This window comes from Lagenorhynchus albirostris, chromosome 10 (genome assembly GCF_949774975.1).
Source record: "Lagenorhynchus albirostris chromosome 10, mLagAlb1.1, whole genome shotgun sequence".
Classification (NCBI taxonomy): Eukaryota; Metazoa; Chordata; class Mammalia; order Artiodactyla; family Delphinidae; genus Lagenorhynchus; species Lagenorhynchus albirostris.
The window spans coordinates 90,949,157-90,971,424 of record NC_083104.1 but is presented as its reverse complement, the minus strand read 5'-3'; the positions used below and the strand labels follow the sequence as shown (position 1 = coordinate 90,971,424).

The 22,268-nt window shown below is 42.6% G+C and overlaps 1 protein-coding gene across 1 annotated transcript in view; it reads right to left on the bottom strand.

The window, feature by feature from the left end:
* Positions 1–22,268, bottom strand: part of KIF13A (kinesin family member 13A) — a 215,431-nt gene that overhangs the window by 24,086 nt on the left and 169,077 nt on the right. The window contains 11 exon segments of the mRNA XM_060163623.1: positions 2,610–2,756; positions 2,944–3,076; positions 4,127–4,278; positions 7,307–7,480; positions 8,001–8,162; positions 10,895–11,044; positions 12,108–12,248; positions 13,498–13,660; positions 15,291–15,504; positions 20,636–20,802; positions 20,901–20,987. Coding sequence (XP_060019606.1) covers positions 2,610–2,756; positions 2,944–3,076; positions 4,127–4,278; positions 7,307–7,480; positions 8,001–8,162; positions 10,895–11,044; positions 12,108–12,248; positions 13,498–13,660; positions 15,291–15,504; positions 20,636–20,802; positions 20,901–20,987 — 1,690 coding nt within the window.

The window sequence follows — 22,268 nt, the reverse complement described above, 5'->3', positions numbered from 1 at the left end:
TGCCAATCAGGTGAGAAAAATCAGAACTGTCCTAAACCCATGGCACCATTTTACAATAATTACATAAACTAAACATTTTGGCAAAACATTTGCAAAACAAAATCATCGTGTGGGAATTAAAAAAAAGGGTTTTAGTTGAGACAATTTTCCTTAGAAACAAGAATAAAGAGGGAACTCCCTGGCGGTCCAGTGGTTGGGACTCTGTGCTCTCACTGCCGAGGGCCTGGGTTCAATCCTTAGTCGGGGAACTAAAATCCCACAAGCTGTGCAGCCGAAAAAAGAAAAAAAGAAAGAAACAAGAATAAAGAAATCCCCATTTGTAGAGAATATCCTCTCTATGGAGGCAGGTTCTACTCAAAATGAATACTGGGTCATGTAACAACCTTCTTTCATTTTTCTATGGTTATTGGAGGGTTAATATTAAAAAAGGAACTGGAGTGGCCTAGTCAGACAAAAGACAAACTTTTTTTTCAAATGCCTTAAAAAATATAATTACATTATTTTCATATCTAAGTATACTTCAAAATATACTGCCTTTTAAAAGTGCTTTAAAAATACTGTTAAGATTATTCTCTGTGTAGACTTTAAAATAAACTTTAGTTTTAGTTTGGTAACCATCATTTTCATTTGGATAACTCTAACTTCAGTAGTAAGCCCACTACTGAAATAATTTTTCTCAAATTAATTCCTCCTATTAATGAATAAAGTACAAACAGCTCTAATTTATCATTATCTTTTAGGCTAAGAAGATACTTCTATTCATCAAAAACTAGCTTGAGCTTTCACGATGTAGAACTGTTGTGACATCAGCATATTCTGGATTGGCTCAAGCTACTGCATCAAAATAATTCTTTTTTTTTTTTTTTGCGGTATGCGGGCCTCTCACTGTTGTGGCCTCTCCCGTCGCGGAGCACAGGCTCCGGACGCGCAGGCTCAGCGGCCACGGCTCACGGGCCCAGCCGCTCCGCAGCATGTGGGATCTTCCCAGACCGGGGCACGAACCCGCGTCCCCTGCATCGGCAGGCGGACTCTCAACCACTGCGCCACCAGGGAGGCCCGCATCAAAATGATTCTGAAGTACTATGTCAACAACAAAAATGGTACTGGACATGACCTTGAGCATGGCAGCAAAGAAAAATAAAAGCTTTAAAACAGTCACAGTTTAAATTTGCATGACAGATACTATAAGAAGAGCATTCAGCACTGGGGGAAGGCAGATATCTGAGAGCTCAAATTTTGACAAAAATCAGTTTTAACTCAAGAGGTATAGCTGTTTTTAAAAGTGCAAATGATCAATCCTTGCAATGTTCATCAAACAGGAATAGTCAGCCAGTTGGTGATCCATGTTCATAGGTCATAATTCACACACACAGATTCAAAGTTTTATCTAAGATCAGAGATTTATTAAGCCACAAAATTTTATGGCAGAAAGGGACCTCAGAGAATTATTACGTCTACCTCATCATTTCAGAGGAAAGAAAAGGGGAACTCGAAGTTTAAATTACTCAGTTAAGTCAAACAAAACTTAAGAACCCAGGTCTCCTCACTCCAAGTCTGTGCTCTCTACCAGGCCCTGCAGTTGCCCCCGGGGCTGATGGCCAAGTCGGGGACAACCCAACTTCCCCTCCACATACAGCGAAAAGTCTGGTGGAGAAGCCTCCCTAGAAACAGCAGACTCCAGCCGCACAACTCCATTCATACTCTTCCCAGGCCTTGAGTCGGAGGCAGTTCTGGCCTGGGATGAGGAAGGCAGTGTCTGACACAGCTGTGCCTGCCTTACGGCCCAACAGTCCAAGCCAATGTTTCAGTAAAGTCTTTGTTGCCATGAAGCCAAAAGGAAACTGAGATGGAAGATGAACCCTTCTCAAGATAGGCTGGGCTTACGCCCAGACTCTACAGAGAAAAGTTTTCTCCCCATCATGACAGGGAGTGTGTTCCCTCTCATGTGTGGCAGTGAGAGAACCGGAATTCAATGGTCTGATTCTTCCCAGTCCCTAATTACATCTGATAGTAAAGTGGGGACTTGGTGAGGCACATGCGTTCTTTCAGGCCCCTGGGGACAAGTTCCTGATCTTACAGTTTATTGTGACTGGTAAATAAGATGAATTCTTAGCTGGTTCCATCTTTTAATTTTTTTTTTTAAGTGAGAAAAGAAGGTTTAGCAAAAGGAAATTTAATGAACAAAAAATGATCATGAGGACAACTTTCAATTAAAAAGTAAAGCTTTCAGAGAGCTGGTTAAGTATGCCAGTGTATGGGGGCAACTTTCTATTAATAAAAGTGGATCAGGCCAAAGCCAGCAATATCAAACACCCAACATAATTTGGGCCAGATATAAAATAAATCCTGCCTAAAGTAAATGAGCACTGTAGCATTGATGTGTGTTTATAAATAAAATTATTATTAATTGGCACTAAGCCAACACAGTAATTTAAACCTAGCAAAAAGGCAACGGACGGAAATATGGATGGGGTGGCGGAGGCCAATACGTGCTTAAGGCAAGGAGTTCAGTTATATTCCTGAACAGGTCTCCGTCACAGATCACTGACCACCTTAATTCTACACTAACCAATCTTTGTTAAATACTGTTTGCAATCTGTTGGTCTCACCTGGTAACTGTCCAGCCCTCTCTGGAGCTTGGTGGACCTGGCGGTCACGCAGCCAATGGAGATGGACAAGATAGCTTCGACCATGAGTGGCAGTGTCCCAGAACGCTGGACAGGCTTCACTGTGACTTGCACTCTCCGGGAATGACCCTGCAGGGGCGGGGGTGTGATGCGGAAATGGGGGGCCAGGAATGGGGATGGGGAGGGATGGATGGGGGAAGAGGATCAAGGAAGGGGAAAGAATTAGGGAACAGAGAGGCAAATAACTAGAAAATTCCAGAAACTGTAAGAGTGGGACAGAGAGAAAACACAAAACAAGCAAAGACAAACCTAGTACCTGTCTGAGTTGAAAGACACCCCCTGTGTTGACATCTTTTGCCTGGTGAAGCTCCACAGCGGCGTACTCCCCCAGCTCATTCAGCTCTAGTATGGAGATCCACATCTCTATTCTGCGAGTAACCTCGTTCCACCTGCAGAAACACGTTCCAACCAACGACCATGTCACTGTCCGGGACATTATTAGCAACAGGAAGAAGGCCCCAGTCCCTGAGCACTTACTATCCGTGAGGCACTGTGCTATGTGTGTCACATAGATTATTTTCTTGTTTAACACTCAACACAATCCTGTGGTATGGGTTCTTTTCATTTATTTTATTGATATATACCTTATATGCAGTGAACTGTCCCGATCTCAGGCGTAGACTTGGAGGGATGGTGACAAATGCATACACCTGTGCATACACCTGTGCATACACCCGCCATCACCACAGCAGGTCTGCTCAGGCCCCTTCCCACTCAATCCCCACACCACCTGCAGCAGCTGTGTAACCTCACAGACTAGTTTTACCTGCTCTAGAATTTCATAGAGATGGAATCATGCGGTAGTGTACTCTTCTAGGTCTGGCTCCTTTGATTAAGAACAATGTTTGTGAGATTCATACACAATATGGAAGAGTGGGACAGAGTCCTTTTTTATTGTTGAGTAATATTCTATTATATGACTAATAACGCAATTTGTTTATCAAACATTCTCACACTGCAGGACATCGGGTTGTTTACAGTTTGGGGGATATCATGAATAGAACTGCCATAAACATTCATGTACCAGGCTGCTTATGGACTTATGTTTTCATTTTTCTTGGGTAAATACCTAGGAGTGGGATTGCTGGGTCACGGAAGAGGCAAATGGTCAACTTTAAAAGAAGATACCCTTCTGTTTTCTTCTATAAGCTTTATAGTTTTATCTTTTACATTTAAAGTCATGCTCCATCTCAAATTAAGTGTTGTGTCTCCTGTGAATTAAGATCAAGGTTGTTTTCTTCCATAAAGGTACACAGATGTTTCAGTCTCATTTGTTGAAAAGACTTTCCTTTCCCCATCGAATCTTTCCAGGGCCTGGTAGTTCCTTTCACCACTCCCATTCACAAAGGAGGAAACAGGCTCAGAGAGTCCTTGTTCTTCAACCACTGTCCAAGGGTGAGCCTTGACCCTGCGTCTAAAGCCCTCAGCCAAGCACAAACCTGTCATGCAACGTTCTTGTCTTAGCATGAAGGGAATCGACTTCCCAGACAGAGCTGCCGTTCCCGGTGCACCGGTGGCCCCACACTTCGATGGCCAATGCTCCATCTGAAATGAACTCCAGGAATTCTTCCGTTACACTCACCACGTAGTCCTGGGATACGCGGGGGAGAGGAAAGGGTGACAGGAGTTAGGCAGAAAGGAATCTGTGAAATTTCCTTTTTAACTTTCAGCTGTATACAGAGTCATTTCAGAGCACACTAGCCTGATCCCAACCTTAAAACCATTGCTGCTGTTTCACAGAAAACCGCAAAGAAACCAGAATATTAGATGGGAAGTGATATTCTGAGGTAAGTTAACTGAACTCCTTTTTTTTTTTTTTTTTTGGCGGTGTGTGGGCCTCTCACTGTTGTGGCCTCCCCCGTTGCGGAGCACAGGCTCCAGACGTGCAGGCTCAGCGGCCGTGGCTCACGGGCCCAGCCGCTCCGCGGCATGTGGGATCCTCCCGGACCGGGGCACGAACCCGTGTCCCCTGCATTGGCAGGTGGACTCTCAACCACTGCGCCACCAGGGAAGCCCTGAACTCCTTTCTTTAATAAATGAGGACACTGAGGAAAGCAGGAGCCCCACATCGCACTGCTTGTTGGCTGCAGAGCTAAATCTGTCCACCCTTCCTCCTGGTTCACTCTCTTTTCCCTGGGACCACTCTGACTTTCAGACAGAACAGACCAATCAGCACAGCAAAAAAAAAAAAAAAAAAAGGAACTTCTGATTGTTCCTTGCTATGGCTTAGAAGACCAAAACAGAATTAAATTTTATACGATTATCTCCAAGATTCTGCACTCTTACTCTTAAACCCTCCCACTCCAACTCTTTGTTGGAGTGAAATACAAACAGATGAGCATGAGGAGACGGGTGCTGAATAGACGGAGCAGGGAGGCATCACTTGGAACAAAGCAGCAGGCAAGGAACCATGCGGACTTCCTTCCCATTAGTGGAATCTCAGGTGACTCTAATTTCTCGAAAGGGCTGCGCTGTATTGGTTTAAACTTATACTACCTAACTTCTTATTTTATTTGGAGACAGAGCCAGAATTTTAAAAGGAAAATAAACTTCATGACCAATTAGCACAAACTACGCATTTTAGAGGTTAAAAAAAACCCCAAAAAGACCCCAAGGTTGGGCTTCCCTGGTGGCGCAGTGGTTGAGAGTCCACCTGCCGATGCAGGGGACGCGGGTTCGTGCCCCGGTCTGGGAAGATCCCACATGTCGCGGAGTGGCTGGGCCCGTGAGCCATGGCCGCTAAGCCTGTGCGTCCGGAGCCTGTGCTCCGCAACGGGAGAGGCCACAGCAGTGAGAGGCCCGCGTACCACACACACAAAAAAACAAAAACCCAAGGTCACACAGCGAGTCCAAAGCCTCTGAGACTAGCATCTATTAAACCAGTTGTTAACTAGGATGTACTTAAAATCCAGGTTTCATCCTTCTAAATAAGCAGCTTTTTGGATCCAAAGAAAGATGGGGAATATTTAAAAGAGTATTCAAAGAACCATAACGACAACAACAACAACAAAAGATTAATAAAGAATTAAGAAACAGACTTGGTGAATACAGGTAAAAATAAAAAGTGGGCTATTCTCATCAAAATAAAGACTTGACAGGGGACTTCCCTGGCAGTCCTGTGGTTAAGACTTCACCTTCCAATGCAGGGGGTGCGGGTCCGATCCCTGGTCGGGGAGCTAAGATCCCACATGCCTTGGGGCCAAAAAACCAAAACATAAAACAGAAGCAATATTGTAATAAATTCAATAAAGACTTTAAGAATGGTCCACATCAAAAAGATCTTTAAAAAACAAATAAATAAAAACTTGACAGGGACTTCCCCAGTGGCACAGTGGATAAGACTCCATGCTCCCAATGCAGGGGGCCTGGGTTCGATCCCTGGTCAGGGAACTCGACCCCACATGCATGCCACTACTAAGGAGCCTGTGTGCCGCAACTAAGAAGCCCGCCTACCACAACTAAGACCTGGTGCAACCAAATAAATAAATATCTTAAAAAAAGAGAAATCTAGCCTTTCAAAAAAAAAACCTTGACAGACTTTACATATGGGAAATTTTATAGGTGGTGATATGGATTTGTCTTCTAACTGTAGAACCAGAAAGAATAGGCACCATTTCGAAAAGAAGGGGTCTTGAATATCTCTTGAGAATTGCCCAAAGAAAAACAAAATTACACAGAGGCTAGAGTCTGGCTGTCAGAAATGACTGGTTGGCAGTCTGATATGAAAGACAGGAAGAGTAGCTGATGTCACAAAATAGGTCCAGCCAATATTCACCAAATATTCGCCTCTCTCATTTTGTATGATCTTTAAAAGCTCATGTGGGACTTTAGAATGCTATGCTTAGAATTCAAAAGAATGAAAAATATCTACAGCAACTTATATGGTTAGATGCTCACGTATATTAAAATAATAAAAGGCAATTCTGCAATCTGTAAAATGTGATCACATTTTTGTAAAAAACTTTTTAAAGTTATGCATGCGTGACGGTAAGAGTGTGTATCTCTGGCCATTTATGTGTATGTGTTTGCACACACATAATATGCAGCAAATTGTCACTGGTCATCACAGATTTCAGGTAGAGGTCTTTCAGAGTTTATTTTATTTTATTTATTTATTTATTTTAAATTTTATTTATTTTTTGGCTGCATTGGGTCTTCGTTGCTGCGTGTGGGCTTTCTCTAGTTGCGGCGAGCGGGGGATACTCTTCATTGTGGTGCCTCGGGTTCTTATTGCAGTGGCTTCTCTTGTTGCAGAGCATGGGCTCCAGGTGCATGGGCTTCAGTAGTTGTGGCGTGTGGGCTCAGTAGTTGTGGCACATGGGCTTAGTTGCTCCACAGCATGTGGGATCTTCCTGGACCAGGGCTCGAACCCATGTCCCCGGCATTAGCAGGCGGATTCTTAACCACTGTGCCACTAGGGAAGTCCCCAGATTTTATTTTAAACACTTTCAAATGATCTGAATTTGTATTAAAGTATGTTTTGAGGTTAAAAAGCTCAATAAACCTATTATGTTTATGAAACATTCATATGGGAAAAAACTCTAAGTTACAAGTAGACTTTTGAACTGAGCCGTGGCCGGTTGTCTCCCAAGTAGCTCATTTTGTAATGGCATTTGTACCTTACAGTGAGAGAAGGTCACAGTATACTGGGCATCCTTGGACTGTGGGGAAGGCACCTCTGGGTCCACTACTGGGGCAGCCACTGTGGATTCACACTGGTCCCAGAATGTGTATTGACAGAAGACGAAATTTGAGAGGTTTAAGGGCAGCCCAGTTGCCTCTTTAATTTTTACCTGGAGAGAGAAAAAAATGCAAATATAACTCTCATAAAGAAAACAAACTATGCATTCTTTTCATATCCAGCTACCTCAAATTTAAGAGTGGGTGATGAAATAAATAAATCAGTCATCCATTTGACAACTGAAAATATTTCATTAAGGGTTACCTACTTGTAATGAAATGTGTACCATAGTTCCATAACTACAGTATGTGAGCATGGTGACAAATGCACACACCCCTCTCAAACTTTCCTAATGACTGAGTTTCTGACACCGCTGTGACCTTTACTAGAAAAGCATGATTCACTAAACAATATGCACTCCTTGCATGCCACATACACAGACTTCTGAAATTTCATACAACTGTCATCAGAAAGTGTGCTGCACTTCTGGGAAAAGTACTGTCTGTTATTGTATTTATTGACAGAAAGTTTAACTTTTACCATGTTCTATGAAAAAGTCCTAAGATTTTCCACAAAATTGTTTTGAATTGAAAAGGGCATTTATCTGAGCCTTCCCAGCCCTGCCCTCTCACCCGGCATGTCAGTTTTTTGACTCGGTGAATGATTTCCCCGCTGCTGTCTACGACTTCAAGACTCCCGCTTTCACTGGAGTTCTCCGAGGAGTCATCCTCCACCACGCGTTCCGGGACGGCGCCTGTAACTCGCATCACTTCCACATGGAGACGCCCGGCAACCTGGGTCAAGGAACCAGAGTGTCGTGGGGTTAAAAGACATCCCGTGGACAATACTGACCTGAGGTGGAAAGCATGCTACAACATCTCCGGCGAGCAGCTCCACTGTTATTGCTGGGCCACCTCCAGCAATGGGAAGCTCTCAGTACTTCCAGAGCCAGCCCACTCCATCGCCTGCCCTGTAATCACCCTGCCTTACTTTGAGCCAAATTTGCCTTTGTACCTTGCCTCCCGGAGTCATCTTCATTCTTACCCGTCTTCTACAGGATAGCCCATAAACAGCACAAAGGCAGCTATCACATTCTACCTGGAGTTATCTGTTTCCCTCATTCACATATTCATTCATTTACTCATTTGATCAAATACCTGGCATCATGGGAACACCACGATAAAAAGACACAGGCTTTGCTGTCTGGGCACTCACAGTCAAGTGGGGAAAGACGCAGAATTAAAAACGCAGTGTAGAGGGCTTCCCTGGTGGCGCAGTGGTTAAGAATCTGCCTGCCAATGCAAGGGACATGGGTTCGAGCCCTGGTCCAGGAAGATCCCACATGCCACGGAGCAACTAAGCCCGTGTGCCACGACTACTGAGCCTGTGCTCTAGAGCCCGTGAGCCACAACCACTGAGCCCATGTGCTGCAACTACTGAAGCCCACGCGCTCTAGAGCCCGTGCTCTGCAACAAGAGAAGCCACCGCAATGAGAAGCCCACGCACCGCAACGAAGTGTAGCTCCCGCTCGCCGCAACTAGAGAAAGTCTGTGCGCAGCAACAAAGACCCAAAGCAGCCAATAAATAAATAAATAAACAAACATATAAGTAAATAAAAACCCAGTGTACACTAGCTGCTCTAATAGAGATAGGTGCAGGTTGTTAGGAGATAAATTTATCCACTCAACAAATATTTACTGAGAGTTGAGTGTGTGCTGGGAACTGTACTAAGTGCTGTGTTTACAACAATAAACCAAACAGTCATGGCCACTGGGCTCATGGAGCCTCTCCCTTACCTTCTTGGGAGCAGAGAATGAGAATGGAAGTGACCCTAGGGCTGGGAGAAGGGTGAGGGGGTGAGACCTACTCCAGGAGGAGCGACAAAGTCACCAAGTTATAAGGAAATAGTTTCTTTGAGACTGTTTTTTCTAAAAAAAAAAGGGGGGGGGCACGGGGAACTTAAGTTTCCAGATTATCCTGGTGGTTCTCTGCACTGGTGCTAGTTTAGCAGTGTCTCTCTTATAGCTGGTTTCACAGAACTGATTTAAGGATAGGAATGACCCTGACCTTTGCATTCTCAGAGTGTGGTAACTGGCCAAGTTTTCTTTGGCAACACAGTTTTAGGTCGTAATGAACGGACTTGTGAAGGGGACACATGCTCTGGCACTGCTGTGCCATCTTACATAGTGAGGCTTATTTTTAAAGGTAGCTCAGATCTAACTTCCACAGAGCAATTGGCCCTGACACCCAGGACCTGAGAGAAATTAGTTGACGGTATTTGACAAGTGAGACAAATATGGAGGAAGGAGCAAGATAAGGGGAAGAAAGGAAATATGAGAAAACGTTGGAAGACAGTGGCTCTTAAGCTTTTTTTCCCTAACGTTTTTTGAGACCCTAATACATTTTTAGTATAATTTCAGGGGATTAACGAAATACTCAAAGCCCACATGAACCCTAGCTTAAGAAACCCTGACTAGGGACTCAGCCACTAGATCTCTTTGCCACAGGAGTTGTGCCCATTTTTAACATGGGAAAAAGCAACTTAGCCCACTATTTTCCTAGAGCATAATGTCCACAGGTGGGTTACTACATGTGGAATGTGAGCTGTGCACTTACACATCACAACTGGGAATCTAGGGTCTATTTTCTGGGTTCCCTCTGGGCAGAATGGCACCCTATTCTCAGTCTGCTCTAAGAATCACAAAAAATAACTTAGTATTTCCAAGTTTGCATGTTATTGAAGGATAAGCTAGGAAATAAGGATGTTACTAAATTTAAAATGAAAACATCAGTTGATGAAGTGGATAATATAAAAAAGTTTGAACTTGAACATTTTCTGAAATGTTTCAGGCTGACAGAAGGCCAATATAATGAAATCAATGAAATATGAGGGGGCATTTTTTTTAAAAAGAGGAGGTAACAGTGGGATGCTTAAGCTTGTTTTCTTTGAATATTTTAGAATTTCAAAATAATCCTCCCAAGTTGTATGTTGTAAAGACCACTTAGGGCCAGGAAGGAGTTAAAGTGTACTACAGAGGTGAGAGATTCAAAGAGAAATCAATATGGGGCACAGAGCTGAATCTGGTTTCCAAAAGCTTTCGAATTTGATTAAAACAAAGAAAATACTTGTGAACCACAAATAAAAAACATGTTCTAATAATCTTTTAAAACCATGCCTTAATTTTGATAGTTTCTTTTGATATTAGTAGAGAAAGAAGAATGTGATCCTGATGCTTCACCCTAGTTTCTTGATCTACCTCAAGAACAGAACTTAAATCGAACTAAAAAATAAAAAATGAACTTGAGCTCGGTGCTTTGTGATGACCTAGAGGGGTGGGATAGGGAGGGTGGGAGGGAGGCTCAAGAGGGAGGGGATATTGGTGGTACATCTATACATATAGCTGATTCACTTCGTTGTACAGCAGAAATTAACACAACATTGTAAAATAATTATACTCCAATAAAGATGGAAAAAAAAACCAAACTTGAACCATGGCCATTTTCTCAGAGGCTGGCTTGTCCTTACCTCCCCCTGCTGGCTGATGATAGGAACTGCATACAGAAGTTTCACATCACAGAACAGACACTCCAAGAACACATTAGCCACGCCAATTAGGTTGTGATTCTCTTGGGCTTCATAGAAAGGGTCACCTCGTTTCCCGTAGAGTCGCTTTGTCTGAATGGTAGGAGAGGCGGGGGGAAGGCGAGTAGGAAACAAAACATCAACTTAAACAATACTATTTAAAACCAGCATTTTTAAATGTTTTAAAAAGAAAGCACTGGGCTTCCCTGGTGGCGCAGTGGTTGGGAGTCCGCCTGCCAATGCAGGGGACGCGGGTTCACGCCCTGGTCTGGGTGGATCCCACATGCCGCGGAGCGACTGGGCTGGTGAGCCACGATTACTGAGCCTGCGCGTCTGGAGCCTGTGCTCCGCAACGAGAGGCCGCGGTAGTGAGAGGCCCGCGCACCGCGATGAAGAGTGGCCCCCGTTTGCCACAACTAAAGAAAACCCTCGCACAGAAACGAAGACCCAACACAGCCATAAATAAATTAATTAATTAATTTTAAAAAAGCACTTATCCAAATAAATTAAAAAGAAGTAAAAATAGAATCATGTCACACGAATAAAACAGAACTATCCCATGGGAGGGGCTTGTTAAGTGACATAAGGGCAGGGAGAGCTCTTCTTTGGTTACAGCCCCACCTATCACACCCCGTCTTCCCTATCACACCCCACCTGCAAGGTTTCATTCCCTGTGCTTTGCCTCATTTCCTTCACTGAATCTTTTTTTCCATTACTAATGTAGAAAAAATGGATCATGCTTTCTAGAATTATTCTTAGCATCTACCTAGCCATGAACACAGCTAGGGGAGCACGAACACATGCTAATGAATACAAAATCCACACTGGCTCCATTTAAGCTGATTGTTAACAGCATCGACGAAACAGCACAAGTTCACTTTGTCTTACTTCACTTCACTTGAAATGTACTAGCAACCCAATAAGAACATGCTATGTGTTCTCTTCATTTAGTTCCTATCTGTGTGGGGATCACATGTTTTATGACCGATCCAACTGATCCTCTCAAGGTCACCTTCACTTTACATTTCTAATATGAATGTCCCAAGTAGCATGACAGATATTCACTGACGCACATATGTGTGTTATGACGATTAAATCACTTGTATTCTTGTCCTTTTAGCACAACCAAAGCTCCTTTACATTTTGTCCCTCTTACCTCAGGAACCTTCTCCTTCCATTCTTGATAAAGGTCTCGCATATCGATTAATTTATTCTCCAGCTTCTCGATGGTCCACACTTGGGTGCTCTTTCCTTTCCTCCTCACTTGAATAGCTGGCTCGCTCACTATGGCTCCTCTCTGCAGAATGAAGGAAAACAAAAACAAAAAACAAACATAATGCATCTTGTTATAACTCTTTTGGATTGCTGAAGCAATATGTATTATCATAAAGTAGAAAGTTTGAAAAGAAAAAACACATAATGTATACAAAAGAAGATGAAACCCTATCACCTAGGGAGTATTCTGGTTTATTTTCAATCTTCTTTGTATACCCATGCACACACAGTTTATTTTTATCACAGTCAGAACCAAACAAATATACAAATTTCCTATCCCAATTCTCTCTCCACAGTTCACCTTCTTGTGTGGTTAAATATTCTTCATAAACATGATTTTTCATAGCAACACGGCCATCCATTATAGGGATGTACCACTCACTTGACTAATTATTCTCTTGGTCAACATCATGGCTGCTTCAAATTTTTGCTATTACACAGGCCACTGTGATAAGTGTCCTGGTACAAAAGCACATAAATGTTTATGAACACGTCTATAAGTACAGATTTAGAATAAATTTCTCAAAGGAGAACTACTTGGTCAAAAGATTAAAATACAAGAAGACTGACGAGATACTCTCTGACTCGTTTCTAGCTCGCTTGCTGGAGGGAAAAATGAATGGATGAAAAATTATTTCTTCCAAAGTTTCTCCTTAAATGAAAATTTCAAGTTGAAATGACAGGAAACTTCCCAATGGCTGCAAAGAATCCTGCTGTGTATGAAAAACAGGTATCATATGAGTCTTCCTTTCTCGAAGAATTCACTCTCAGAATGGTACTATCACAAAATATACACACATGCCCCCATTTCAGGAGGCATTTATATGAAAGAGAAAAGCAGGAGGAATTACTTATATATATTTCTAGTTTCAATGTTTTATTTATTCATTCATTCATTCATTCATTCATTTTTTGGCCATACCAGTGGCTTGTAGGATCTTAGTTCCCCAGACAAAGATTGAACCCGGGACCACAGCAGTGAAAGCACCGAGTCCTAACCATTGGACTACCAGGGAATTCCCCAGTTTCACTGTTTTAAATAAAGAATTTATATTAGCAAGGCTTTTAGCCCCCCAAATTCTCATATTCCGATCATAAAATACCCAAAGGCATATATACCCAAGATCTCTAAAGGACGTCTTAAAAAGAACAGACCCTCCGGCTCACGTCAGGGTCTCCTCACGGATGTTCTGTGGACGCCAGGTTTACGTTCCACTTACAGCATCTACTGTTGTACCTCTCGCTCTCATCTTCTTTGAGAACATTCTTACCTTTCTATTGGCACTGAGGTTTGCAGCAGGGATCTGCAGAGTCACCTGGTAGTCGGTGAGTCTGCTCATCTCCTCGGCTAAGAAGTTAGCCTCCCTCACCAAGGTGTTAGCTTTGACCAGCTGCTCCCGCAGTTTTGCCAGGCTTTGGCGGAAGAGTTCATCCCTGTGGCACAGCAGAAAAGGACATGAGAATGTCCAAAAGAAAATGGCAGTCCCGTTTCCAAGTGAGTCATGTTGTTAGAAAGTAGCAGAAAACTCCTCTCAAACAATTGTTTTTCAAGCTATTTTTGCCAATTCACCTCTTATCCTCCTCTCTTCCCACCAGGTTTCCGTGAGCTCTCCACTGGTAACCACAGATGAAGAGCAAACACGTGGGGTGACTTAACTTCAAACCATGTTTTAAATTATAACATTTGAAAACAACTAGAGTTTGATATGGTAATGCACATGTATACACAAAACCCAATAAAGCAATCCTTTAGGAAAAAGAAATGATTACGACTTCTGTGTGCTTTGGGGTGGGGAAGATCTGGAGCCAGTAAGGAGAAAGTGTTTTACGTGATTTCTTCAGTTGGTAAAAGGTGAGAAGTAGGGACTTCTGTGGCAGCAGAAATTCGTTTCTCAACTCTACACAATAGCACTTCCTGATAAAAGCTTCTCTAACAGCCTAACTGGGTCCGAACCCTATTATATGTTTTCCCAGCCCCACATCTTTTGCCTCAGTAGCCTTCATCATAGTTACAATTTTTCATTTATTTGTGTAATTATTTGACCAATAATGTCCGTCTCCTCTACGAAGCTGTAAGCACCCCCAGGGCAGGGACCATGTCTTTTTTGCTTGTCACTACACCTAAAGTGCATGGTCCATCATAGGATATGCAAAAATTACCCACTGAATGAAATAAAGGGTACAGCTGACCCTTGAACAACATGGGTTTGAACTGCGTAGGCCCACGGAGATACAGATTTTTTTCACTGTAATCCATGGTTGGTTGAATCTGTGGATGTGGAATGCAGATATCAAGAACCTACTGTAAAGTTATACTCGGATTTTCGACTGCTTGGAGTGTCAGCACGTGATAAATGCTCAAGACACGTCAGGCGCCATTATTTTTATTACAACACAGGATAATGGGCTATCAACAGACCCGGGTTCAAACCCTGGCCTTTTCATTTACTTAATGGGTGACTGAGGGAAGGTATTTAAAATGATTGTCCAAGCTACAAGACAGAACGAATAGTTCCCACGGCTTGGTGCCGCTGGGAGCATTAAATAAAATAAGCAGCATTCCTAGACTGTGGTAAGACCCCAACAGAACTCAGCAATACTTATTGTGGTTGTTTTTGTTACCGTTTCCTCCACCACTACCTCAGTTCTGATATAAATAAAGTCACAAGGTAAAAAAAAATTCACATTTAGTAGACTTCTTAACATTAAAATTGTATTTAAATGGGTTCCAACATAAGAGAAATAAAAAACAAGAAATGGTTTTATGCTGAAGAACTATTCAAATGTTCTCTACTTTCAGACCAGACCGTGGTATTCTAACTCTTGGTACCGTTTTTATTAAAGGGTAAGGGGGCAGGTGTAATCTTTAACAACTAACATCACAGTAAACATACTTAGGATAAATAACATCTCTGAAAGGAAAGGCAAGTGCTAACAATCCAGACACGGGAGTAAGATTTCCCTCTTTGCCAGGTCTGTCCCGCTTTGACGTGCCTCACGACCGCCTCGCCCAGGACCCCGAGGCCTTGACTCTGGGCCCCTCCACCCCCGTTCCCCTTCGTACCTCTCCTCTGCCCACTGGGTCACTTTCTGCTGAGCTGTCTGGCTGCTATAGGCCAGGCGGTCAGGGCCGCTGCTCTGGGGCCGCCTCTCTGGGGACAGCTGCTGGCGGAGCTGCTCCAGTTCGCGCTCGTACATGAGCCGCTGCTCCTCAAGGGCGCTCCTCTTTTCTTCCAGGTACTGTTTCTCCAGGACCTGAACCACATTTTGAACTGGGTCTGGTGAGCCAAGAGACAAGGCGAGGTGCCTTCAGCGGTGGCTACAACAGGGAGCCTGTGGGTGTTCCTGAGGGCGAAAACCATCCCCGCCCCCAGAATCGAGCCTTTAAATGTGCTGCCTGTGAGCGGCCTGAGAGGCCCGGTGGGATGAAATCCTCTCCACTTCCTTTTCCTTAACATTTTAGATCAATGCCCTGGGGGGAAACATTCCCCACGTCTACTATGTGACTTTCTTCAATTTGATGAGCTCATCCTAATGTTTAGATAGACCACTCAATTGCGAAAAGCAGATGACAGGGGAAAGGGGGTTGGGATTCTATCCACCGAGAAGAAAAACTCAATGAAAGCTAAGACAACTTCAAAGACAGAGCCACATGAGATTTGATTTTTCTGATAGTCACTTTTTAACGCTCTTCTAGCATTGGTTTCAGCACATGGCAAAGGGTCTGTATTTCTGATTTTAGCCACAAATTTATTACTTCTGAATTTCTCTAATGTGAGAGGAAAATTACAGATCACAGCATGTGTTTGAAAACACTGATTGAGTATATGGTCTGGCAATTTCTCAGGTGTTAATAGTCAAGAAAGCAATTCACTTGCAACTATTTCTGATTTTTTGTGTTTGCAGATTGAGAGATCACCAACACACAGGTGGGTGAACAGGTATTAGAAATACTAATGGGTCTTGCTGAAAGGGGCCACGACTGTGACGAGTGGTGGCTGTGGTGTAGGCAGGACTCGGTCCTAACGAGCTCATTGGCTATGGCAGGACATTAGCTTGGTAACAACCAATGGCCTGGATGTAATGGAGAAAGATTAAGGAAGGCACTGACCACATGCACAAAAGAGAAAGTCATGCTGTCTCTAGGGAAACAGTATGTTAGACAATCTGGATGGTAAACAAAGAAATCACCATAATGGTAAATATTTCCCTGAAGTACATGGGACCTAGGAGATGTGTTCGTATTCTCAGACTAGCCTGAGATTCACACACTTGCTTATTATTCAGTGCTGCTCGTGTCGTATTTCTATATATTGACTCTCATTTTAATTTCCAGGATAAGAGAAGGAAATGAAGAGGAATTTTTACATCACCTCATGATAGCTATTGACTGACTTTACCAGAAGACCCTACCAATTTGTGAAATCAGCAGGTAAATTTTAGTAGTTTTCTATATGAGAAGAGGAAAAGAAAATAGCATGTTAACTTTAAAAACAGGGTTAAATAATACAAAACAGAGTAGAAAGTACTTTTAAAAAATCACTAGATACACAGAGTATAGGTGAGTTGTTTTAAGAAAAATGACAACCACAGCAGCAATAATAATTCTACTGGCTGCTGGCTATATCTCAGGTAGAGGCACTATACGCTTTGCATGCATCATCTCATGAAAACCTTGCAACAAACTTAAGGGTGGATGGCATTTCCATTTCAAAGATGAGACAAACTGGGACTCAGAAAGGTTAAGTAGCTGACCTAAGATTGCACAACTAATAAGCAACAGAACTGGGTTCTGAACTCAGATCAGAGCTAATTGTCTGGGGTAGGAAATAAACTTAGTAATAAACTGTACTCTTACCTCCAATGTTTTCCTCAGAATTAGTACTCTGTTAAAGAGTAGATTTAAAAAAAAAATACTGTTCTTTGCTGATATAAAATTCTCAAATTCATTATTTTTTCAAAGCTGAATACTTTTCTTCATAGAGTCCTGACACAGAGTCCTTGAAATATGTTAACTTGAAAGGCCAATGGAAAATGGACTCCTAAAAAAAAACCCTTTTACACAAAGGCAGACCATGGGTGGGTAAGACTTTTTCCACAGAGTGAAAACTGACATACTCCAAAGGATTAGAACTTCTAACATAGCCCTAGAACTTCTGGGGGGGGGGGGGAAGAAGAGAATAATATGGTGATCTTTTTTGAGGGAGTTTAAAGAAATCTTACATGTAAGGGCTAGAGAAGAAAAGTTCTCTTGGAATTAAAAAATATACGTATTTCTCAAACAGTATACATATATTTTTTCTCTATTTAGGCTCTAGGTTTAAAAAAGAAAGGACAGGGTCCTCACCAACCATTTTTAGGGCCCTAACTGAGTGTTTATGAATCTTTTTCAGAGAGAGAAAACTGGGAAACACACCAATTTTTTTATAAAATCATATCCTAGGGTTTTTGCTAAAGGACACTGAATAAGATGTTTAATTCTTATTTCTGCTTGTTGGTCAGTGGTAAGTAGAAACACACATGACCCCAGATGGCTGAGGTAGGGGGTTCCATGTCAATGCAGAGGTAATGTGACTGAGGCCTTTTTAAACTGCTTTAGCAGCTGCCACGACACAGCAACCCTACTACTCACCAGGCTTTCTCAGTGGCCACAAATCACCATGCAGATAGGCAAGAGAGAGCAACTCAAAGCATCCCTCCCCAAGCCTGCCACAGACCAGCCCGGGAAGCCTTGCCTGGAGACTCTGGGTCTGGCTATGCTACACACAAACCTGGTAGAGGTACAGAGACTGAGGTTTCTTTTTCTCCTCTGATCCCAACACAAGTCTGGAAACACTTTTCTCTTAGACATATTTGATAACACTTTCTTTTCGAATTAATTAACCTCTTTTAAGCCTTTATCACTATACAACATATTCTTAAAGAGGTCATCCTAATCAGCAAGTCACTCTGACTCTAGGATATGGCATAGAAGATGATCTGGTCTGTTCTCAAACCACCAACCCACTTTACAAGAGAATGTTAACAGTTTCCTTTTTCTCCCTATCTTCTTTCTTCCTCTTGTATGAACTGTTTTAAAACTCAGTAAGCCTAGAGCCTGAGGCCAAGAAACCAAAGAGGTAAGTGTTTTAGGAGGAGAGAAAGGACCCCCTTTCTTTTGGGCATAGTATCCTCTCTTCTTCCTTAGTTTATTCTCTGCCTGGTATGTAACTCCGCAATGAGCTCAAACTTCCTTATCTGTCCCGAGAATGGAAAAGAGAGAGGGTAATGGTGTAGAGGTTGAAGGGAATTTATGTGACCCACAGAATTAGAATTAATTCATATCAAGATGCCCAAGGCACTAAATCAAAGGAAAGTAGATCCTTTGGGGGAAAAAGAGAACCTTTTAATCCCAGATGGAATAAGCTCTATGACCCTTCACCAGCCCCTTAATTGCTCTTTACTTTAGAGCTGCCATTGACTCTGTGAAAACAGTTAAATGTCTGATTCCTATTCTGAAGCCTCAGGAAGAACATATTATGGTCTACAGATACTAGGTTTGCTTTTATTCTTAATTCAAATGAATTGGGAGGCTTCCCTGGTGGCGCAGTGGTTAAGAGTCCGCCTGCTGATGCAGGGGACATGGATTCGTGCCCCGGTCCGGGAAGATCCCACATGCCGTGGAGCAGCTGGGCCCGTGAGCCATCGCTGCTGAGCCTGCGTGTCCGGAGCCTGTGCTCCGCAATGGGAGAGGCCACAGCAGCGAGAGGCCCACATACCGCAAAAAAAAAAAAAAAAAATGAATTGGGTTTCAGATCATTATTTATTCTAGAGATTTGAAAATCCATTATTCTAGTCTATTACTGGGATAATGCAGGTGACTATTTACCCAGAAGTACTACGTCCTGAACTGCTGTGCTGTCAACAAACAGTCGTTAGTATGAGGAGCAATAATACTAGTGACACTTTTGTGCTGTTGGATACACGGGGAAAAGAACAGCCACTGGATTTTAACCACTGGAAGGCAATGGAGTTGGGACATGGGGAGGAAAGGGTCATAATTGAAAAGCGAGCATCCCTCCATCAAGAATTCAGGGCACCTCAGGCAGAAAAGGCCAGGCAGAAAACCTCAGCTTCTTCCCCATCATGTTAGTTAGATTTGGCCAAAGCATGTAGCACAAGCACTGACAAGCAGCACTGCTAAACACCAGCCAAGCTCCCTCATGCTAAAGCCAATCAGTTAACCTTCATCCCAGTGTTTGTGGAGGAGCTCCGTCTGAAACCACATGAGAGGGAAGAGAATCTTCAAATAGGACCACCAAGGGGATGGCCACCAGGCAGACAGGCTCATGACCGGGAAGCCACCTAGCAGTAGAGGTGAAGGGCGTGAACTCTGTCCGGCCACCAGCATTTCAGCATCATAACAGAGCACATCTGTGTGCCCCACAGCGGAGCTCCGTTTAGCAGTGGGATTGAGTAAAGCATAAGGATGGGGAAACATTACTTTTAAATGGATAAAATCAACACTGGAGAGCAAGGCCTGATCTGGAACACAAACGGATACTCATGTTAACACCATGAGCCAGACCACTGATGATGAACTGCTGTGGCTAAGAAAGCTTGGAGAAATTAACAAATGAGTATTTAGTGAGTGCTAAATACTCACTGGTTATTGAGGGGGGTCATATATATATAAATATTTATATATATATAAATATTAAGTATATGTTAAGACGGTAGCAATTGGAGACAATTAGAAATCTGTGATGTGGGATGATACATGATTAAATGGATACCACCTGGATATGCCACAGAGTTAGAGCACAGAGATGTCTAGAATTCTGTGACCTCTTCTGATGGGCATTCCTCCACCTGGAGTTTGGAGCTGCACCCTCCAGTCACACCCTGCATCTATGTGGGCTTTCAAAAAATCACTCACAGGAGAGACTTGTTGCTCAGCTATGTTATTAAATGACCCATTAATGTGATTCTGATGTCTGAGCATCACTTTGGAATGTCTGTCGAGATTCCTCCCAACTTGGTAAGCAAGTAACAGAGTGGGATGAAGTTTGAGTTCCAACTGTGGTCTTCCCTGTGCTGTGCTGTCAAAAGCCCCAGTAGCTAATGTTAATCCCTAATCTTAATGATGTTCTTTTTCGTTGTTATTCTATACTCTTCAGGGTAATACATTACACTTGTTTTTCCATCTGGCCTTTTCTTCATACTTCATTTTTATAATTAAAAAGTGGGGACTTTGAAGCTAAAAATCCAGAGATAGAGATAAACAAAAAGGTCAAAATCTTTATTCCTGCAACAGAATCCCCAACTTGATACACCAGAGATCAGACTGACAATTCTCTAGCCATGCTCAAATTCTCCTCAGGTTTATTTGAAGAGTAGAGTAAGAAAGTAAATGCCTAAGGGTCTTACCATTACTATTCAGCGTTTTCATGATAACTTCCATCTGTGCAAATTCATAGTTATAGTCTGGTTCCGAGGAAGCCTCACTGGCTGCATCCAGGTCATGCTCTGGGGGGCCCGTTTCTTTTTCAAAGTCTTTCAACCAATCTCGCCGTTTCCTCTTAGGTAAATTAATTCTGTGGGGTTTTTCACCATTAGAGAAAATCAACGTGTTTTACACTCAGATAAGGGAAAAGGTGTATGAGTGAACATACTAGTGAACACAAGCTGTTACCTGAAGAAGTGGTTATTTCCCCACAGGATTCTGTCCCCGTGCCACAGCTGGGTGGTGCTGCACACGAGGGTGCCGTTTACACAGGACCTGAAGGAACACCAGGGGGGCTACATCAGCTGGATGGTAAAGAGCAATAAACCTAGACCCAGGAGCCAAAGAGATAACTGGGGGAACTTTCTCTTAATAGGTATATTCGACTAATACCTAAAGAAGGAATAACAGAATTGTAAACACTATCAAAATACACGATCTAGGCAAAAATGATCAAGGGATGCTGATATCCCTCAAAGACAGACAACTGGACATGATGTGCTCCTGATGGAGATGGGCAACAATGCCTATGGAACATTCTTGTCCATATTTGAGTTGAACCTGATCAAGCCTCTATATCTAAAACCAATTTAGGAAATAGAGAGGGCAGCGGAAGATGTTAAATGATGCCATGGGATGCAATGAGCAAAATGCTGACTATGGGAAGCAACTAGGTGTCTGCAGCAAATAAAATGCAAGGAAAAAAAAGTGAGGGAGCAAAGGAGGGGGACCCATGGGCTAAAAGAGTCCCAAGGGACATAACAATCAATGACAATGGTTAAATCTTATTTGGAGCCTGATTTCACGAAACAACTGAAAAAGAACCTTTATAAGACAACTAGGGAAATTTGAACACCGCCTCAATGTATGATTAGTAAGGAATTATTGTTTACTATTTTAGGTGTGATGGTACGGAAGCTGTGTTTAAGGATACTGGTCTTTTAGAGATACAAGTGGAGATATTTATGGATGCAAAGTTACAATATCTGGAATATGTTTAAAATAACCCAGAGGGGAGGGAGGAGGTGATGTGGAGAACGTACAAATAAAAAATAAAACTGTCTGTGAGCTGTCGTTTTTGAAGCTGGATGATGGCTGTACGGAGGCTTGTTATACCATTCTTCCTACTCTTATGTTTGAAATTTCCCATAATAAAAACTCAGGGAAAACATAAAAAGAATACCAGGTTTAAATCCTAAACAGCTACCAACCAAATGGTAAAATCAATCAAGGGGAAGGAGGTGAGGGGATGGGTGAAAAAGTTTAAGAGGGATTAAGAGGTACAAACTCCCAGTTATAGTGACATATAGTAACTACAGTGGTGACCATTATGTAATATCAATATGCTGTATACCTGAAACTAATATAATACTGTAAGTCAGTTACACTTCAATAAAAACAAACGAAATTAGAGGTGGGGAAGAAAATTCTGATAGTCTTTGTTATACTGTATATATTATACCATAATGATGTACATTGTGTCTGTGGGTTTATGTTGGTCTATGTATCCTGGACTTGCCTGAAACAAATCTTGAAGAAGCAACTGTCCAGTGGACG